The following is an 18433-nucleotide window of genomic DNA, read 5'->3' as shown; positions in this document are numbered from 1 at the left end:
AACACAACGCAGAATCAAAAAAGGCTGTCAAACTGAGTCTGCCAATCAAAAAATTACCCAAGCTTAATGCAAATCCTCCACAAAAAAAATTTTAAAAAGAATGGAAGAGCTGCAACTCCTTTCCTTGCATATGCAGCTTCTGCTGCTCAGTTCAGAGTCTAATATGAAAAGCCCACTAAGCTTTACCTGAGTCCTCTAACTTGACAAAGCTATGGAAGCAACCTCTGCTGTGATCCTCTGCTTCAAAAAGAGAACATTTTACTCTCCCCTGCTTGACCAAGGGCCTTGTTTCAGCCCCTCAGCTGAAATGCACCTTTCCAAACATCCACAATTCACAGACCAGCTGTGTTCCAGATTTTAAAGGGGTCCACACTTGCTGCTACAGATTGCTTATGTACTCTGTGGAGCTTACCAGAATTTCATGATAATGCATATAAAAGCAAACTGTAGCAGAAAAATTGAAAAGTGGAACGTTCTCAAAAGCTAAAAGACTGAAGCTGTTATCAAATGACTGAGTGGAGTGAAATCTTCCATTTGTCTCGAGATCAAGAGAAAAGCTTGTCTTTAGGCTTATGCCAATGCACTGCACTGTCATCTATCAAACAGGTTGGTTGATTATTGTCAGAGATGGAAATCTGGAATACTACCAATATAATAATATGGTTGCTGGGATGGATCTGAATTTAAGACTTTAGATCCTTTAACAGACTGGTCAAACAGTCCCTGTCCAGTGCTGCAGCAGCACCTGTGTGCTCTGAGAGCCAAGGAAACGGAGCACTGCACTTTGCAGGCACAGGAGAGCTCCCAGCCCTCTAGGGCAGCTCAGGGCATCGAGAAACTTCCCTTAGTTGGTAAAGAAAGTGAAGTGATTTCTCTCACATTTTATGTACTTCTCCCTGGTTACTGAGAGAATACTATAGGTGGGGGTCTTGGTGATAATGCAAAGTGCATAACTACACAGCTCTAACTTCATAGTTTCCCTTTTGTATGTCCCCTTTCTGTATTTTTAGCCGTTATAAGCTAGTAATTTTAATATATTGAAATATTAAACATAAGCTGAAATAAATACAACTGCACCAATTCACATATGGGAATATAAAACTTAGAACACGAGCAATGGCAAACTGGGTTGTGCACAACCAAAACCATATTAAAAATGTGTTAAAGTTAACAAAAAAGTTTGAAGAAATACCATATAATTTGCCTAATCCTGTGCTCTATGAACTGTTCAGTACTGATTACTTATTTCATGACTTCTTACATTTTAGCTATGATAAACTGATAACTTCTTTTCATAAAATAACATCATACTCTTCTATCACAACACACTGAAATGTGCAGTCCTTAGTTCTAGAGCCCTGATTTCTAGTTTCAGGGTACAAGCAACTTTCACCAAAAAAACTGGGCAGTATTTCTACGTAATGCTTGCAAAAAGCAAAGCACAGAAAGGCTGTAGACTCTAGAAAATATTTACATTACCCCAGTTGCAATAGTTTTCTCACTGACCTCCTGATATTATGCACATGGACAAAACTACAAGTGTGCACGGAAACTTTTATCACCAGACTCAAGATGGTTAACACCTGATTTCCTCTACATCCTGCGTTTCCTCTACAGCCTGGCATTTGCAGTCAAAACTGAAAAAAACCCCAGATCTTCCAGCTGGTCAACTCAACTGAATTTAAAAAGGCAGATTAAAAATCACAGAAATAAATACAGAATAGGCTGCAGCTCCCATCGTGTACCTGCCCTGGTAATAGCAGATAGGGACAGTAGCCAGGACCAATTTCCTCCACTGGTGCTGATGCTTCTGTTTTTCTCAGTTTTGAACTGGGATTGCAAATCTAGATAACAACTAAAGATAACAACTGGATGACAGTAATACATTTATAAATATCTGCTCACGTAAACAGAGAGGGAGGTTTCAAAGTGCTGCCTATGTGTAATGGCAAATATCTGATTGATTTCCCTAAAGTCAGGCTTCCAGTCAGGCTTAAAATTTTAGACTGGAAAGAACAGTAATTAGAAGGAAATTATTACATTAGGCAAAATTATGATAAGGAATTCTTAAGCTATTTGAAAAAAAAAAAAGTTAGATATTTGACACACATTTTGATCCATATACTGAGCAATACAGGAGAAATATCTAGTATGAAAATCCTAATTTATTTATCAGGATTGGATTAATTTTTTAGATTGGCTGTGATTTTGTGAGGTTTTTAATTTTTGCCTTTTATTAGTTTCTATTTTAGTCTTTGGACTAATACAGATTTTGAAAGTTCAACTAAATCTAAATTATTTGTCAGCAGCAAACCAAAGATCTGTCCAGTGGGGTTTGGAAGGCAGGAGGAGTGAGCCAGCTGGTTTCTATCAATCCCCACTCTGCGATGCAGTGAGGGGTTAGGGAGGTTTTCCCAGCAGCTTCCTGCACTCTGTACCTTGACAGGAATTCTGTGGTGCCTGCCCGTGTTCCTCTAGACACTGGAATTGCTGTATTTACACATCCAGCTCCAGCTGCTCCTGCACCAAACTGCAGATCCGACTTGGAAATGGCAGTAAAATGTATTCAGTTGGGCAGGGCTTGCTCTGCATGTTACAGAACTACTCAGAGTGGGACAGGATCTGTCTCTGTCTCCTGCAACAGAACGGCAGCATTTGCGACTGAAAAGATCTCGATTCTGCGAAACAAAATGTCCCTGTCTAAAATTTTAAACCATTTAAAACTGTTTGCTTCTATGCCATAGGCCCCTGTGTACACACTCAAGCTCTGGAACACCACAGCCACCTTCTTTCTTATGCATCAACTTTCTGAACGTTACGTATTTGAAATAATTTGGGTTATTAGCCACATCTGGGAGCATTTTCACTAATAAAAATGCATTGTGCTATATATTTAAACTGATAACACATTGCAGAATGTCATGATCATTCTACAAGCATTTAATAATAGCTTTTAGTAATTTGTCTCAAGAATGTATAATAGTAAATTATCCTGAAAGAACACAGGAAGGCAGTTCTGTGGTTCAGTTTGTCCCCAGAAAACAGCTCTGCTATTTCTCCTGCCAGGCCTGTTTCAGGAACCAGGAAAACTACCATAGGAATGGCTGGACACAGGATAATGGGCAGAACAAAACAGCTAAACCTTGAGGTCAGAGAATATTTCATATAAAAAAAGAGAAGATTCTGTCTTGGATTTATTTTTGCCTCCTTTGACCGACAAAGTCCAGCACTCAGTGCCACGTTACATTCAGGCCATCTCTGTGCCTGCAGCCACTTTAGCCAGGTGATGAAGCCCCAACAACACAGGAAATGCACCTGAAATTAAAGTTCCTCAGAACACAGTCAGATAATGAATAATGTGTTTTCTTACACACAGAAAAGGTATGTGATGATGCACTCCTGCTTTTCTTAGAAAAACGGAAGAAAAGGTCTTCCATGGAAACAACATGACTAATTTAATGTCAACTGTGATCACTAATCCTACCCAGGAATTGGGGAAGGAAAACACCAGCTCTTTATCAAATGAAAATACAAACCAGCATAGTAACAAAAACACAGACAAATGAATCTGTTTAAAAACTTCAGCATTGTGGGAGAATTTGAAGAGACAGAAGTCTGTGGAATTTTCCAAGTTCAGATAATCAAAGTAGCTGCAGGCACCGAAACTGAATTTGGGAAGTCTTGCACCTCTAGATGGATGTATCATATTTTGCTGTGAAAAGGGTAGTAAGCAACATTTTACATTTACTTTTGCTGTTTTGAAGCTGCATTCTGAAAGCCTACAAAGCTTGAAAAGATCATGTAATCCAGTGAAATCAGCAGAAAATATATAAATACTAGAAATATCCTTTGTTTGAGCTGCAGGGAAAGTATTTGTTGTACAAGTTCAGTTCTAAACTATTAAATCATTATTTTCTTAAGTGCTTGGAAGCAATTACATTTTGTAAACAGTCATTCAATTTTTTTTGGTCATTTTTCATATCAGTAAATTATTAATGCTGTAATAAGAGAGCACTTTTTCAGACTGAGGATTAAGACTTGGATTTTACATGACAGTATTAATTCTAAAAAATAATATTATTCTTCATTATTACCATATGTTTAGCTTCAAGGCAATTTTTATTGGAGGAAATGTAGTTTCCTGCAAAAATGAGAAATGACTACATGCTGCAAAAGAGGCTGATCAAGAAAATATTTATATAAAGCACAGTGGAGATCAGCAAAGTGAAGGGGTCTAATAAGTTTAAGGAGACATTCACAAAAGAATGACTGTCTGGGTCAGCATGTTGTTACTGTATTCTGCTATTCACAAGTCACACCTCTGAATTGAAAAGTTCCGTAGTTTTATGATCTCCTTTAGTGAAAAATGTCACAGCTTTTGGTTTTGAAGATCAAGTCAAGAGAAATATTGGAAAGACCGTGGCCTAAATTGCTCATGTTTGAAAGAGACACAGCCAGGAGAGGGCAATTTACAGTCAGAATGTCCTAGACCAAGATACTACCATTTTCAACGAAGAATGAAACAACTGATTTATAAACCCACCTAACGCCAAAACATTACCAGAGAGTTAAGACAAAACTGAGGCCAAATAGGTTGCACATTAAGGAAAAAGACTCAGAAATTCAAAGCAATTTCTCTTCAGCAATTATTAATTGCAATATGGTCACTGAACTCCTCCCACAGTAATTAGGGCAGGTGATCTTTGCTGCGTGTTGTAAACGGACAAGCAGAGTTTTACATTTCTTCACTTTGAAAACTAACTAAAAAAAAAAGGTATGATGGCTCTTAATATTTCCTGCTGCAGATCAAATTAAATTTGTAAGTAAAAAGGAAGGTGCATTTCCAAACATTAGCCTGGAAGTTCAGACTCTGCACCTCTCGCTGTGGTACCAGCGATACGTAGTCGGAAGGGCAGGTTATACATTTGATGATGCATGAGAGACTGTGTAAATACTCTGAACAATGCAGACCTGAGAGTGGAACTTGGCTTACCCCTTCCTTTTCTGTCATAAAGGTAGACACCAACAAGTCCAAGTACACATGCAAAGAACAGATCTTGTAAGTAAAATAACAGCATTTCTAAACAGTCATTTTAGTCCCTGTTGTATCTTCCCTCTTATGTTTGGTTCTTGTCTTGCATTTTTTATACTACCTTCACAGAGATCCCAAGTTAGAAGTGTTTTTCAGAAACCTTGACATGGCTCAAATTCCTTAACTAACTTATCTGTCACCTGTTGCGTATCACCAGGACAATAATTTATCATAAAGTTGTTCTATCTAGCAATGCATGTACTAATCAGTTTGTAGGACTGGAAAACAGTGAAGAAATTTATGATAAATGTAATGTCAAATAAGGAATATTTAAAATGATCAATAAATGAGAACTCAACAGAGCACAAAAAGGGATTTCTTTGATGGATTTCTGTTTAGCTGGCTTAACTGATTTTCTTTATAATTCAGTATGCCCACTGTTTTTGTGCCCAGTGAATTGCAAAAAGGCAATTAAACATCAGCTATTTGTGCTTAATCAAACATTTTCTGCGCATGGTCTAAATCTCACAAGCAAATTCTGCTGCTTGAGGATGTTGAACAATTTGCTGCACCGACTCCTCAAGGAATATCTCCCCATCGTTAATCATCTTTCCTCAGACAACTACAATTCCTGCTTGGAAATTACACACGGGACAAACGCAGGAGTTCTGAGTGCTTTGAATATTTGTCCATGATATCCAGATGTCTGGCACCTCACTGAAGCAGTAGCTTCAACTGTTCTCCTGAAAATCCTTGACAGATCCATTGTTTATGTGCAGATCATTTTTACAGCCATTTTCATATCTCCAGTGCCTCAGACATTCTCCACATGCACAGCAAATGCACACATGGACACAGCACAAAGCGCCTAAATAAAAGCTTTATTTAGCCTTCCATATTGGTCCATGCTGTAAACAACAGCATATATGTGGTGAAGCCATTAATCAAAATTCTGAGTATCACAAGGAGAAGCTAAAGGAACAAACTGACAGTGGATGTATGTACCAACTTGTTTTCTGTTACCATAATCAGCTGCTCATTAAAATCATATCCATAGACACAAAATTCCTGGGGCGGAGAAAAGCTCGTCTCTGCTTTGAACACCGTTAAAACACACACTTGTATATCTCTTTCTGCTTATAAAGCTTATAAACATAAATTCTCTGAGGTACCGTCCAGAAAACTCCTTCACTCTCTTGCTAAGGAAAGTACACAACACAAATGCAAATTCTACTTTCTATCAATTTGCATTTAATAATAGGAAGGGTAAAAATTAAGTCATATTACAAAATATCTTAAATTAATACCTTCATTCACAGTAGCTTTTTTACCACGAGGTTTTACATTTGAGAGAGAATGAGCCCGTAAATTGTCGTACTGACATTTAAAAATATTATTAAGAATCAAAATAACTTAAACCCACACAAGTACTTCACAATCTAGCCACTATTTTTAAAAGAGAGATAGAAAGAGGTAACATTTCCTGAAACCAACAGCTTACAAAACTGTCCAATGAAAGCATTCATTTCACTGATAGACTTTTCCAGACAAACTAATAAGGCAGCTAATGAAGGTATTTACTGGGCTGGCTCACACTAAGACTGTGAAAGTTTTGCAGGACACTCTGTGATTGACCATCGTGATTTGCATTTTCTTGCCTTAAGAGGCTCAGACACTGACTTATTAAATCCCAGAGCAAAAGAACAAATTACATTAAATACCATTCAGTGGTGTAAGTAACAACGAGATCATTTTTTTCAGCCGTGAACCATCTGCAAAGGTCACTTGTATTCATAATATGTGCTCTAAATTCAATTAATTAAAAACACAAGTTAGTGAAACTTTGAGGTTTCATTTTGTTTTCACTTATTCTCCATCCAAGCCTTTTCTGCCTCCTCTTTCCCTATTTGAGATTCCACATACTTTATCTTAATACAATTCTGCCTAGGAAAGGGTGTTGCACAAACACATTCCTCTCAAGTGCTGAACTGTCAGTGCCCTAAAACTACTGTCAGCCTCCCTACCCCTAAAAATCAGCAACAGACTGTTTTTTTATTGCTTCAGTGCAGAAAGAGGCCACAAGAAATAAATGCTGTACATATGACACAAAATTTGCTATTGTAAAGCATTTAGATTATAACAAAAATCAGCATTAAATATATTGTCTGTACCTATTTTTTAAAAAGAAAATAAAAAGAATGTACGATAACAACGGGCTTCTGGACTAGCTTTTGCTTTCCTGTCCTTAAAAACCATATTTTTTCTTTTCTTCTTTTTTTCCTCTTTTACAGCATTTAGAAGACTACAGAAGTCTTCTTAGCAGTTTCCACCTTCCCCTTAAACATTTTCTTGTACCAAATGTACCTGACAGAATAGAAAAGGACTGGGATGAAATTGCTGTGGGCCCTGCTGAAAAATGTAATGGATGCCCAAAGTTCTCTTTAAATGAATGTCTACAGAAACAAATTGAGCAGCAGGGACCAGAAATGATAGACAATTGAGGGGATACCTGCAACATATGCAGTGTCTGGAGGGACTGAACACAAAGGGTATTTCAACATTTCTGCCAGAATCTTCCTGAACAATCTTACCTGGCCTAGGGGGGCGGCTCCCTGACATGTGAAAAGATATTTGGCTCGGTGGTTTTGCTCCCTCTTTTCTTCCAAAAACCCTCTGGACAGGTCAGAGCTGCCTGCTGGATCTTCAGCCACAAGCAGCACTCGCTGGTTTCCTTACAGCTCTCAGAAGCAGGAATTGTAATTGCTCTTTCAGCCCCTTGGCTGCAAAATGATTAACGACAAAATGCCCCAATTTTGCTCAATCACAAGGCTCTCACTATTTTGGGATAGATAAGATATTGTGATTTGAGGATATTATGGGTAAACACAAAGAGACTCTGCCTATTCAACTCTGACTGCACACGGATAGAAATTAATATAATCTGTAAATGGATTGTGTAGCAATAAAAGCAAAGATTTATTAAAACAAATAAAATGTCACAGTGTGTTGTAAAAGAAAAAAATTAACCAAAAAAATGATGAAAGTGTTAATGTGAACATATTACTTACATCAGAAAAAATACTTAATATCAGGTGATTAAAAACAAAATTATCAAATACTGCTTATCAGGAAAGAATTCTCTCCCATGAGGATGCTCACATCTGTATCAATGATACAGCTAAACGCCCATTTTTCTCCATAAATTTCCAGCCTGAGGTACTATGGAGTAAGTCCAAACACAAAAATATCTGTTTGTAAAGTACTGAGCAACTGTCATTCCAGACCGGGATGCCAGGAAACTCACCTCATTTGGGATGTAAATTTTCTCCAAAACCCAATATATTTTTCACCCACTAAAATTGTTGTGTCAGCCTAGAGGGTTGTTTTGTGTCTTTTTTTTTTTTTTTCCCACTGGATATCAACTGTTATTTAATTCCCACCAAGTGGTTAAAAAGAATGCTGCCATCATCCACAGTCACCTTTTCTAAAGACAAACCATAGCCCATCTCAGCTGAGTGTCTTTTACGTACATCAGACAGGATTTCAGCTCTGTAGGAAAGTTCACTCACTACAGGAATTTTAAGCTACATTTGATACACTGACCATGTAACCATATAAAATTGTTTGGAATTTCATGCTGATTTTATAGAAATTACAGTTGTTTTCAATTTTGTATGCCCATCTCTAGGTTGTTGGTTTTTTTCTTTCTGGCTTTAATCTGATTTCTTTCCCAGTTACTTTGTGGTATATTCAAGTCTACTCTTAAACCTCTTCCGAATTTCTATGGGGATGGTTTAGATAAAGTTACTGAAAAGCATAGTTTACATTTGAATTTTTAAATCAGGGGTATTTAAGACCTTGTTGGAATTTGGCCTTCCAAATTTTTCATCAACGTCTTATTAATTTAAGCATGCCTCTAAAGTAATTCTGGTAATATGAGTATGAAAAGAGTACTTCAATGAAACAATCTACATATAAGGATTTTCTCTTTCCCATCGTAGCTTGGTGACTTTTCCCTTTTCATGAATAGAGACTGAAAGAATTAAAACTCTTTACTTCAAAAGGAAGCACATAAGAATGGACTTGCTAATATAAGACAAGGAATGGTGCAGTATCAGACTGAGGAGAAGAGGCTTCCCTTAGGAGAATTTCTGACTATAGAGTTTAGTTCTTTATCATTTTCTGAAGCATCTGGTGCTACATAAAATAACACTTAGAAATTGGCACAGACAAATCTCACATGTGTGCCTGTTCATTTTTTTTTCTATTTCTGTGGGGTTTTTTTCCATTCTGAAAAGATTTTAACTTACTGTACCTCTCCTGCTGCCCTGAGGAAACCACCTTAGGGATAAAATCCTGGTTCCACTGAGTTAGCTGAAACCTTACAATTTTTGTCTTTATGTATAAAATGGCCTGCAAACATAACACAGCATAGAGAGTTTACTTCTGTTACCATTTCTCTACTGATAAAGAGATTTACCTCCTTTCAATGAATCCCCTTACAAGAACCAGCATGAACACTGAACGTCAGCTACACAGTAGAGGAACAATGAAACAAAAACATTTTCATTCATTTCATGTCTTAAAGGCAGTCAAAAATGGAATACCAGAACAATCTTTAGCTTTGGTGAGTTTTGCTGAACTTGTGTTCTAATCTTTAGACTACATTGCAGTGATTATTTTGATTTTAATACCTTCAATTACTCAGCAGCAAAGCTCTTTCCTGCAAGAAAAATGAGATTATTGGGTTAGTTTCCAGTACACAAATGCTGTTCCTGCCCAGTCTCAAAGACATTGCAGTGATGCAGAATTTCCAAAAAAAAGAAGAGCAAAAAGAAGAGGTTATTTTTTTTTTTTAAAAAAAAAAAAAAAAAGCTACATAAAGAGATCACATTCACAGCCTTGGCTGGATCCAACAGTCCTGACTGTGTAACAAGCCTGTACACACGGAGCACAGGGATAACCGTATCTGCTCCAAATTTAATTTAGCCCAACATCCTGTTGGCAAGAACCACCAGTAGCAGATGATTACAGAAAGTATAGAAGAAACAGGAAATATCTGCAGTTGGCCAAAATTCTGGTTGAACAGTTTTATTCCCTTGACACCTACTGATGGATTAGGTTCCCACCTGCAATGACATCTCCTAGTGTCTATTTACCACCCTGTCATTTCTCTTACAGTGACTGAGTACCAAGAACATACAAAATAAACAAAGACCAATATGACTACACTGTCAAATAGTGAATATAACATGAAACTTTAACAGAAATACTGAAAGAGGGAAAAATACAACTTACATTCTCTATTTTATGGATTTGTTCTTTGGTATATTCTTCAGTAATTTCCTGCTTTGGTGCTATAATTATGATATAATATAAAAGATCATTTTATTACTTAAATATAATTTATAAAATCATAATTGGAAGAGACAGTGATTGCCATTATCCACATGTCTCTTTGATCTCAAAGTTTATGTTAATTATTTATGTATAAAGCTGAGAATTAAATAACCAGAAAAGTAGTTTAGATGTTTTGATAGAGAGATTATGTTGTTCCTAAGTGTTAAATAGTCCATCAACTAGTCCATCAAAGAACTTGTGCTTTGAGAATTATGCTGAGCATAATAGGTGTTCAGGGAAAAGCTGGACATCTTACAAATTTATATATTCAGAAACACCTCGTAAAACTGTTGAAGTACTGAAATGTGTGTATTATATTGAATATTACTCAATATCATTCCTCCCGGTCTGTGAGATATTGGATACTAAATTTAAGCATGTGATACAACTGCAATGATGACACTGATAAACTAATAAACTTTCAGTGTATGATTTATCAACCTGAATAGTCTCTTTCCATAGTTTATGTACATAAAGGAAGAAATGTGAATAAAGTAGAAAAACAAGTACCCTAAACCAAAATAAAATAACCCCAGCGAGTCACTATGAATGTCACCATTTACTTCAGAAAAAAGAAATCTAAAAAAAAATGTAAAAATTGTAACAATAATAATATTGCCTTGGACAAAACCTTTTGGCATTTCCTTTTTAAAAGTAGAAGGATTTCTTACTACTGTAACTTCAGCCAACATCAGCTCACTCAAAGAAATCTCCATTCTTATTAGCATGAGTTGTTTTAAAAAGTCATTTTGAATCTCTCATTTCTTAAAATTCTATATAAATAAAAAAGTCAAATATAGATTTTTTTTTTTTTTAAACCCTCTCCTTAAGTTAAGGGCCAGCACAGGCAAAAGAGCAAGTGGATATAAACTGTCACTGAAAAAATGGGGTTTGAAATTACTACGAAGTCTGTAGCCATTAAAATAAATCAAACTCTGGAACTGCCTTCGGCAGAAACACTGGGGGCAAAGAAATAACAACTCCAATTTAGCACTGGCAAAGTTTATGAAAGGAGAATTATCTGATGCAATTCCCAGGCTAGCAGAATACTGGACTTGATGACCCAGAGATCCCTTCCACTGTTATGTTCTTTGTTTGGCTGAATGCAGATGTTCATCTGTTTTTCAGCCTCACTGTGGTTTTTCTAAAGTGAAATTTAAATGAAAGCTAATATAATTTTTGTTAGTTTCAGTTACAAATTGCCCTTTGTAAGAATTGTTCCTAGGCCTGCAGTAGGGTGGGACTTGTCAAAGAAGTCTAAAAGCTTTACTTAAAGCTGGCTTAGAGTTACGGAGAAGTGCAGAAGTATCAGTGGCCCAAGATGAGTGGCCAGCACTGCACACACCATGAGGAGAGGTAACTGCTCTGCTAAGGAAAATAGGAAATAAAAATCAACCATGCAGACTAGGACTGATGCATGAGTAATACCAAGGAGGAAAGCAAAGGAGAACAGGGGAGAAAGCAAAGGACATCACGATATAGAGAAGTAAAGGGAAGGAAAAATATGATGGATATTTAATGCCTTCTAAAAAAACCACCCCTAATTATTTTAAAATTATTATCATGTGTGATGGCTGTGAAAAGTCAATGCAAACTTGAAAGGGAAAAAATGAAATGTTTTTTTAAAGAGGAAGGTCACTGTTCAGGTGATGATCCAACACGTGCCTCTGTTGTGCCTCTCGCTCACTTGTCTCCTCCACACTGTTGGAATTTGCCTGGAGTTGCTGCCTTTGGAAGTCCCCATTTTGGAGGACAAGTCACTGGGCAGTTGTGTGGCAAAGTTCTGTCAGTGACTCAGTGTGGAAGGACACGGTTCAAACTCAGATGTAGAACTCTAAACTATTGCTGAAGACAACACTGATAATCTTTAAGCTTGAAAACAACCCAATGTTCCTTAATAACTTGCACCACCCTCCCACCTCTGCTAAATTTTTTCTTTTTTCAAGGACATATTTTTTACGTTGCAGGTAAAAACGTATCATAGTGACCACAGAGATATATATCAGGGAGATGAAAATAAAGCAGTTTCTAGAAAACAACACTAAATGTTTTCTGGGTTTGAATAAATAAGTTCTTAGAGCAGCCTTTAATGATTTTCAAATACACAGATCTTTACAGCTCCAATGAGTCATAAAAGCACACAAAGGTCAGGCAAATACTTTATCTTATTTAAGACACTGTGTGGTCTGTTTTCTATCACTCACAAGTTCTAAGGTTTAAACTCTTTCAAGGAGATGATCCTGCTACACAAGACTTCAAAATAAAGGCTTTACACGAATTCTGCGAACCTTGACGGCCGAGTAAATGTTCCAAAGGAAACCACGAGCCTCGTACATTCTAAGATCCACTGATTCCTTGAAAACAGAAAAATTTTATACTGACATCACAACTTCAGAATATACTTAAAAATTATCACCATTCAGTTTTTTAAGTGGTTTTATGCAGACATGATCACATACAGGGATTTTTTGAAGTCTAGCCCGTTTTTCACATAAATCCACACATCTTTCCTGTTTTTCAAGAACAATTGCTGCAGATTTTCAATAAACATAGAAATATTACTGAATATTAGTTCAGCTAAACCTTCTAAGTTGACTGGAGAACAACCAACCATTTTACAGCCCTTGCCATGTGCCTTTGCAGGTATTCTAGAGATCCGAACAGTGGCAGTTGGAATAGTGGCAATCAAAGGAGTGGAAAGTGAATACTTCCTGGCAATGAACAAGTCAGGAAGACTCTATGGAAAGGTATGGATGCAAACCTCTCTTTTTGTACAGTCACCCTGCAAAACCTCAAAGACACATTTTTAGATGCAGCATCAGTATGTTTTTTTTATAAAACAGATTCCTAACAAAGCAAAATGTATCCTGTACTTAGCTCACACATCCCACACTAGATTTTAAGCCCATTTAATAAATTCAATGATTAGTGCTTATTTACCACAAAATATCTAACATTCAGAAGTCAAATTTATTTATTGAAATATTAATAACACATGGGGTTTATAATGCATCTCCCATCTTCCCTAAATATTTAAAATCACTTGTACTTCTCTTACTCTATTTTATTATTTACTCTCCACAGAAAGTTTGCAACGAGGACTGCAACTTCATCGAACTGATTGAAGAAAACCACTACAACACATACGCTTCTGCAAAATGGACACACAAAGGAAAGGAGATGTTTGTCACACTAAACCACAAGGGGGTTCCAATGAAAGGTAAAAAAACAAAGAAAGAACACAGAGCGTCCCACTTTCTTCCTCTGGCAATATCCTAATCACAAATGATCTATAAAGAACTAGTTCCAGCAGGAAGATTAATTTTAAGAAGACTATTTGACAAGATATCAAGAGAGGCTGGAATACTACTGAGAAACTGAACAAGCTGGACTTGCGCATTTATGTTTATTTTTAAGAGACTACATGAAAAAGATTTGAAAATATACACAAAACCAGATTTAGTAACTAAAAGTTGTAAAAAATTCTAAAGAGTTGTACAATCATTATCTTAGTCATTGTAACTGGGTAGTTTCTTAAATTAATTTACCCTGAAGAATAAGTCATTACTTGATTATCTGATAATATTTTATTTAAAAAAAACCTATCTGCTTCTTAAATATGGCTGCTATAATAATAATAAGCAGATGATAATGTTGTGTAAAATATGTCAGACTTTAAGGCTGCTGGAATGAGTTGTCAGATTATCAAGTCAATAGAAAATGTGGAGGCTGAGCAGTATTTTAAATACTTCCCCCAAGAAACTGATATCCTATACATAAACTATATGATCAGAAAAAAAAAATATAATCTTGTAAATGTTTATTGTTGTATTCAGATAAAAGAGTTAGTTTGGAAAAATTAAGTTTACTCTAACACAAAATGTTCCTATCTATTAATGAAACAAATACCTAATGCTGCTCTAAAAGATGTTTCAAATAGTGTATGTAAAATACAAATAGGAATAAATAATGTACTTCATCTCACTTTTCACAAATTAACATTTTATATAACGATGAAGCAAAAATTCAGACATATTAAGGTTTTTTATGTAACATATCCTATCTTTTGTATAATTCCTGTTAGGGCATACAGCTTTCAATATTATTTTTCCATCCTTATACATGCTTTTTCTGTTGTTACAGCATTAAACTTTATTTGAAGTTGTATTTGAACTTTATTGTTTTAAGTTATTTAAATGTTATTTATAAAAAAAAAAAAAAGATACTTATTAAGCTGCATCTGTTTCATATGCTTTTAATTCTAAAGGAATAACAAAATGGTCTGGCTGAGATGCACGAATTTTTTTCTGTGACCAGACACAAAGACTAGTACACAACCCTCCTGCCAACATACATTGGATGGCAGACAAAAATGACAGCCTGCAGCAAACCACACAATAGACATCTCAAAAGAAACAATGCAAAAATCTGAAAAATCTCTGCCACATACTCGTGCTGATTGAAGGCTCAGAGTTATGCCAGGTAAAAGAAGGCAGCAGTTGCAGCAGGTAATGGAAATAACCCTCAGCTGGCAGAGGCAATCCCCTCAGCTACAGAAATATGCACGAGCCTGTAAACTGCAGCTAAAATCAGAGTGACCTGCTGAAGAAAGGACATCTTAATTTTCCAGCTATTAAAGTGTTCAGCTAAGCCCTACATGACTAATACATTATATCATTCCATTCTGCTCAGTTTTCCCCTCATGTTTTCTTGTGTGATAATTGCACTTAGATAAAGATCACCAAAAAATTAGCTGAAGCATCTGCCAGATGACTGGGATACAGTCAAGTTGATTAATAATGGTCTTAAATGCCCTATGCTGCATTACAAGTGTTTAGAGTCAACCACTTTTTCCTACAGGAAACACTTTCTTTTTAAGAGCATTCACAGAAAACGGCAAAAATTCACTTTAACAAATATTTCTTTTTCTAAAAAAAATGCTTGTCTAACAAATAGTGTAACTTGAAAATCGATTGTGATATTAGGAAGTCAAAAATCAAAGAAGATATAAAGAGATCCATGCAGGAAAATGTGTCAGTACAGCTGTATCAGCAAACCTTCCCTGTGCTCTTGCTGGTTTATCTATCACGTGTTCCATGATCTCCACATGATCAGACTGTACTATGAAAAGCTTTTTTGCTAATAACTGTCTGCACTCCTTTCTGTGAATATATAAACATGAAACCAAGTTCACACTCATGATCAACATTAACACACCAGTAGAAGTTTCTACACCTAAACTAGGTTAGTTGAAACTCTTGAAATAAAAATGAAAATAACATTAAGATGGTGCTTAAAAGCTCTACTGGAGTTTGAATTAAAATGTAAGTACACATTAATATGTGAATATATACGTAAAAACCCCTTAAGATGAAAACCAGATGTAGACAAGCTCTTTTAAAAGATCTTTTGATTATGTAATCCAAGGATATAGAAACACAGTCATCCAATTCCTGAGCCCCAGCTGTAATTAGGCTTTACTGCTGACTGCTTTCCCTAATGAATCCCTGTGTTCCCAGCATTTCCAGGTAAGCCAAGGCTGCTTTATGTTTTACAGCTGTCACAACTGAACAGTGTCCTGAGAGGGAACTGCTCCCAGACAGACACCTGACTGCAAAGGGTGCAGATCTTCAGTACCGCAGTCATACAGCCTTAAAACTGAACAATTTTCAGTGCAGGTTTATCTCTTCTGAAATACTTATTTTTAACTCAAGGGAAAAAAAGTCAGTTTAATGCTAAAACTAGAAAATAGTAATCAGGAAATGTAAAGCAATGATCTACAGCAGCGAACTATTAAAAGACAAGGGTAATAATAAGACTATTAGGATTTAACAGATATTCAAATAGATGTCAGAAATCCTCACAAAAGCCTATTACATCAATTACATCCCAATTTAATGTTAACATCAACGTGCAATATACCATGTGGGAGGAAAACATGGTATATTGTGTGAAAAGAAACAGATAATCCTGTCTAGATATGGCTCATTACTAATCTTTATAATACTAAAGGTTCAAGTAAACTCAAACAAAACGGTAATAAAAGCCAACCTCAGCTGTAATTTCTTTGATTTTCCTCCAGAGGCATTGGCTTTCATGCAGCTTTTTGCTTTGTCTTCCACCAACACTACCCAGTGTGCCCAGACTGGGGGTGGGGAGTAAAATACAAGCTCTGAGGGTCAAGTAGCACCTACACCAGCCACTCACATTTCATGGGAACTGTCCCATTACACAGGCTCTTTAATTTCAATTAGCAAGGTTCTACTTAATTACTTATCTTTTGCCTTAGTGCTGATGAACACTCTGGGACACAGCAATGGGCAAATCTCACCTGAGGAATCTCCCAGAGGGCTGCAGGATCTCCACTCATGGAGGTTCCCCAGGTCTGACTGGACAAAGCCCCACACAACCAGTGTGGGCCCTACTTTGAGCAGGAGGTTGGACAAGAGACCTGCAGCACTCTGCCAACTGAAGGAGTCCAGACTCCACAGGAAAGTTGTTTTGCTTGAAACAACTACACAAAACACATTTTCCACGCTAGGGGGATAATTACACATTTGTCTCATCGCTTGTGTGTCATTAAAGGTATGCAAAATGGTGTAAATACACAATAATAAATGACAATTGGACAATATCCATGACTTTTTAAAACACCTGATATGGTACAACACGGTCTCACTTTTAGTTCTGTTGCAAGTACTTTAAAACACTGCTCTGCACAGCATCTGTAATAATCAGATTACTACATGATCCATTAATTATTAAAATACACTTGTCTGTGTTTAAAATTACTTTTTGAAGAAAACATGTATATTCTCTTTGAATAAGCTGAAGCAAAATGTAACTTAATATTAAACCAATAAAGTAATGAGAACCACAGTATTTCATTGCACTCAACGACCAGTATCTGAGTAGTCTAAATATTTCTAAGTCTAAATAAACAAGCCTAGGATATCTGTCTGCTCACTACTAACTTTTCAAAAACCATAGTAATTTCATAACATATGAAATACAGAAAATAAAAATTACACGTTAGATAATTTCCCCCAAATTAGGAAAACAGCCACCATCAGAGTTGAGATCCATACTTAGAAATAATAATGTAGTTTTTTTGGAGCTAATATTCATTAGCAAAAAAAAAGGAAATTCAACTGTTTACATCACTGGATGGTTTTTAAAAGGTAATAGTCACATTTACTTCAAACAATGGAGATTTGTTCGCAGAAAAAAACCTAAATTCCTTCTGCTGTTAGTAGCATAATGCTGAGAATTAGAACTGCATTTAAAGCAGAACTCAGACAGGAAAATATTCAAGGAGTTTCATACAGTTTTTAACATGACATTTATATTAACTTTAATAATATTTCCACAGCAAAACTACCAAAAAAGCTTTTTGACGCCATATATTGAAATTCATAGTCTGACATAAAAGAAAACTGCAGAATTTAATTATAAATATTGGGGAGGGGGGTGAGGGAGGTTAACACAGCATTAAAGCTACCAAGTGTTAAGTCTTGAGCTCTGTAAATAACTTCACAATAAATACCTGGCTGAGGAAAGCTGGCTTGTAAATCTCAAGCATTCCAGACACTGAAATTCCATAACTGCTTACATTCCAGACCTAAAATGGGAGATTTCCTTCAATTCTGTTTGGAAGGCAGATCCCAGCTTACCAAGGTTTGTTGTTTCATTAAGGAAACCCTTTCATTTAGAGGCCTGGCACTTCAAAAGGATGTCTCTTGACACAGAGGGGGAAAAAAATACTCACTTCAGATGAAATTACTTCCTCATGAGAAAAACTATTTCCCTCCAGTGCTAAGCAGCAAAGCAGAGGAGTTAGAATGAAGATGCATAAACTTGTCACATAAAGGTTACAGTGTATTCAAGCTGGATCCAATATCAAACAAGAACCATCCCTTTTACAATCATTTCTCAAACAGTGTTTTAGTGCAGGTGGGTAAAGACCTGAACACTGAGCTTTCTTCAGTGCAGTGCAGATCT

At 36.2% G+C, this 18433-nt stretch overlaps 1 protein-coding gene across 2 annotated transcripts in view; it reads left to right on the top strand.

The window, feature by feature from the left end:
- FGF7 (fibroblast growth factor 7) overlaps positions 1-14456 on the top strand; it is a 28096-nt gene extending 13640 nt beyond the window's left edge. For both annotated transcript variants that reach the window (XM_027888994.1, XM_027888995.1), the window contains exons 3-4: positions 13076-13179; positions 13517-14456. In XM_027888994.1, coding sequence (XP_027744795.1) covers positions 13076-13179; positions 13517-13711 — 299 coding nt within the window. In that variant the 3' untranslated portion in view covers positions 13712-14456. The remainder of the gene's footprint in view (positions 1-13075; positions 13180-13516) is intronic.
- Positions 14457-18433: the final 3977 nt, after the last annotated feature.

This window comes from Empidonax traillii, unplaced genomic scaffold (assembly GCF_003031625.1).
Source record: "Empidonax traillii isolate 1590-97213 ecotype Southwest subspecies unplaced genomic scaffold, ASM303162v1 scaffold248:size1534464, whole genome shotgun sequence".
NCBI classification, from domain to species: Eukaryota; Metazoa; Chordata; class Aves; order Passeriformes; family Tyrannidae; genus Empidonax; species Empidonax traillii.
The sequence above is the reverse complement of the archived record's forward strand: the minus strand, read 5'-3'. Positions and strand labels throughout refer to the sequence as shown.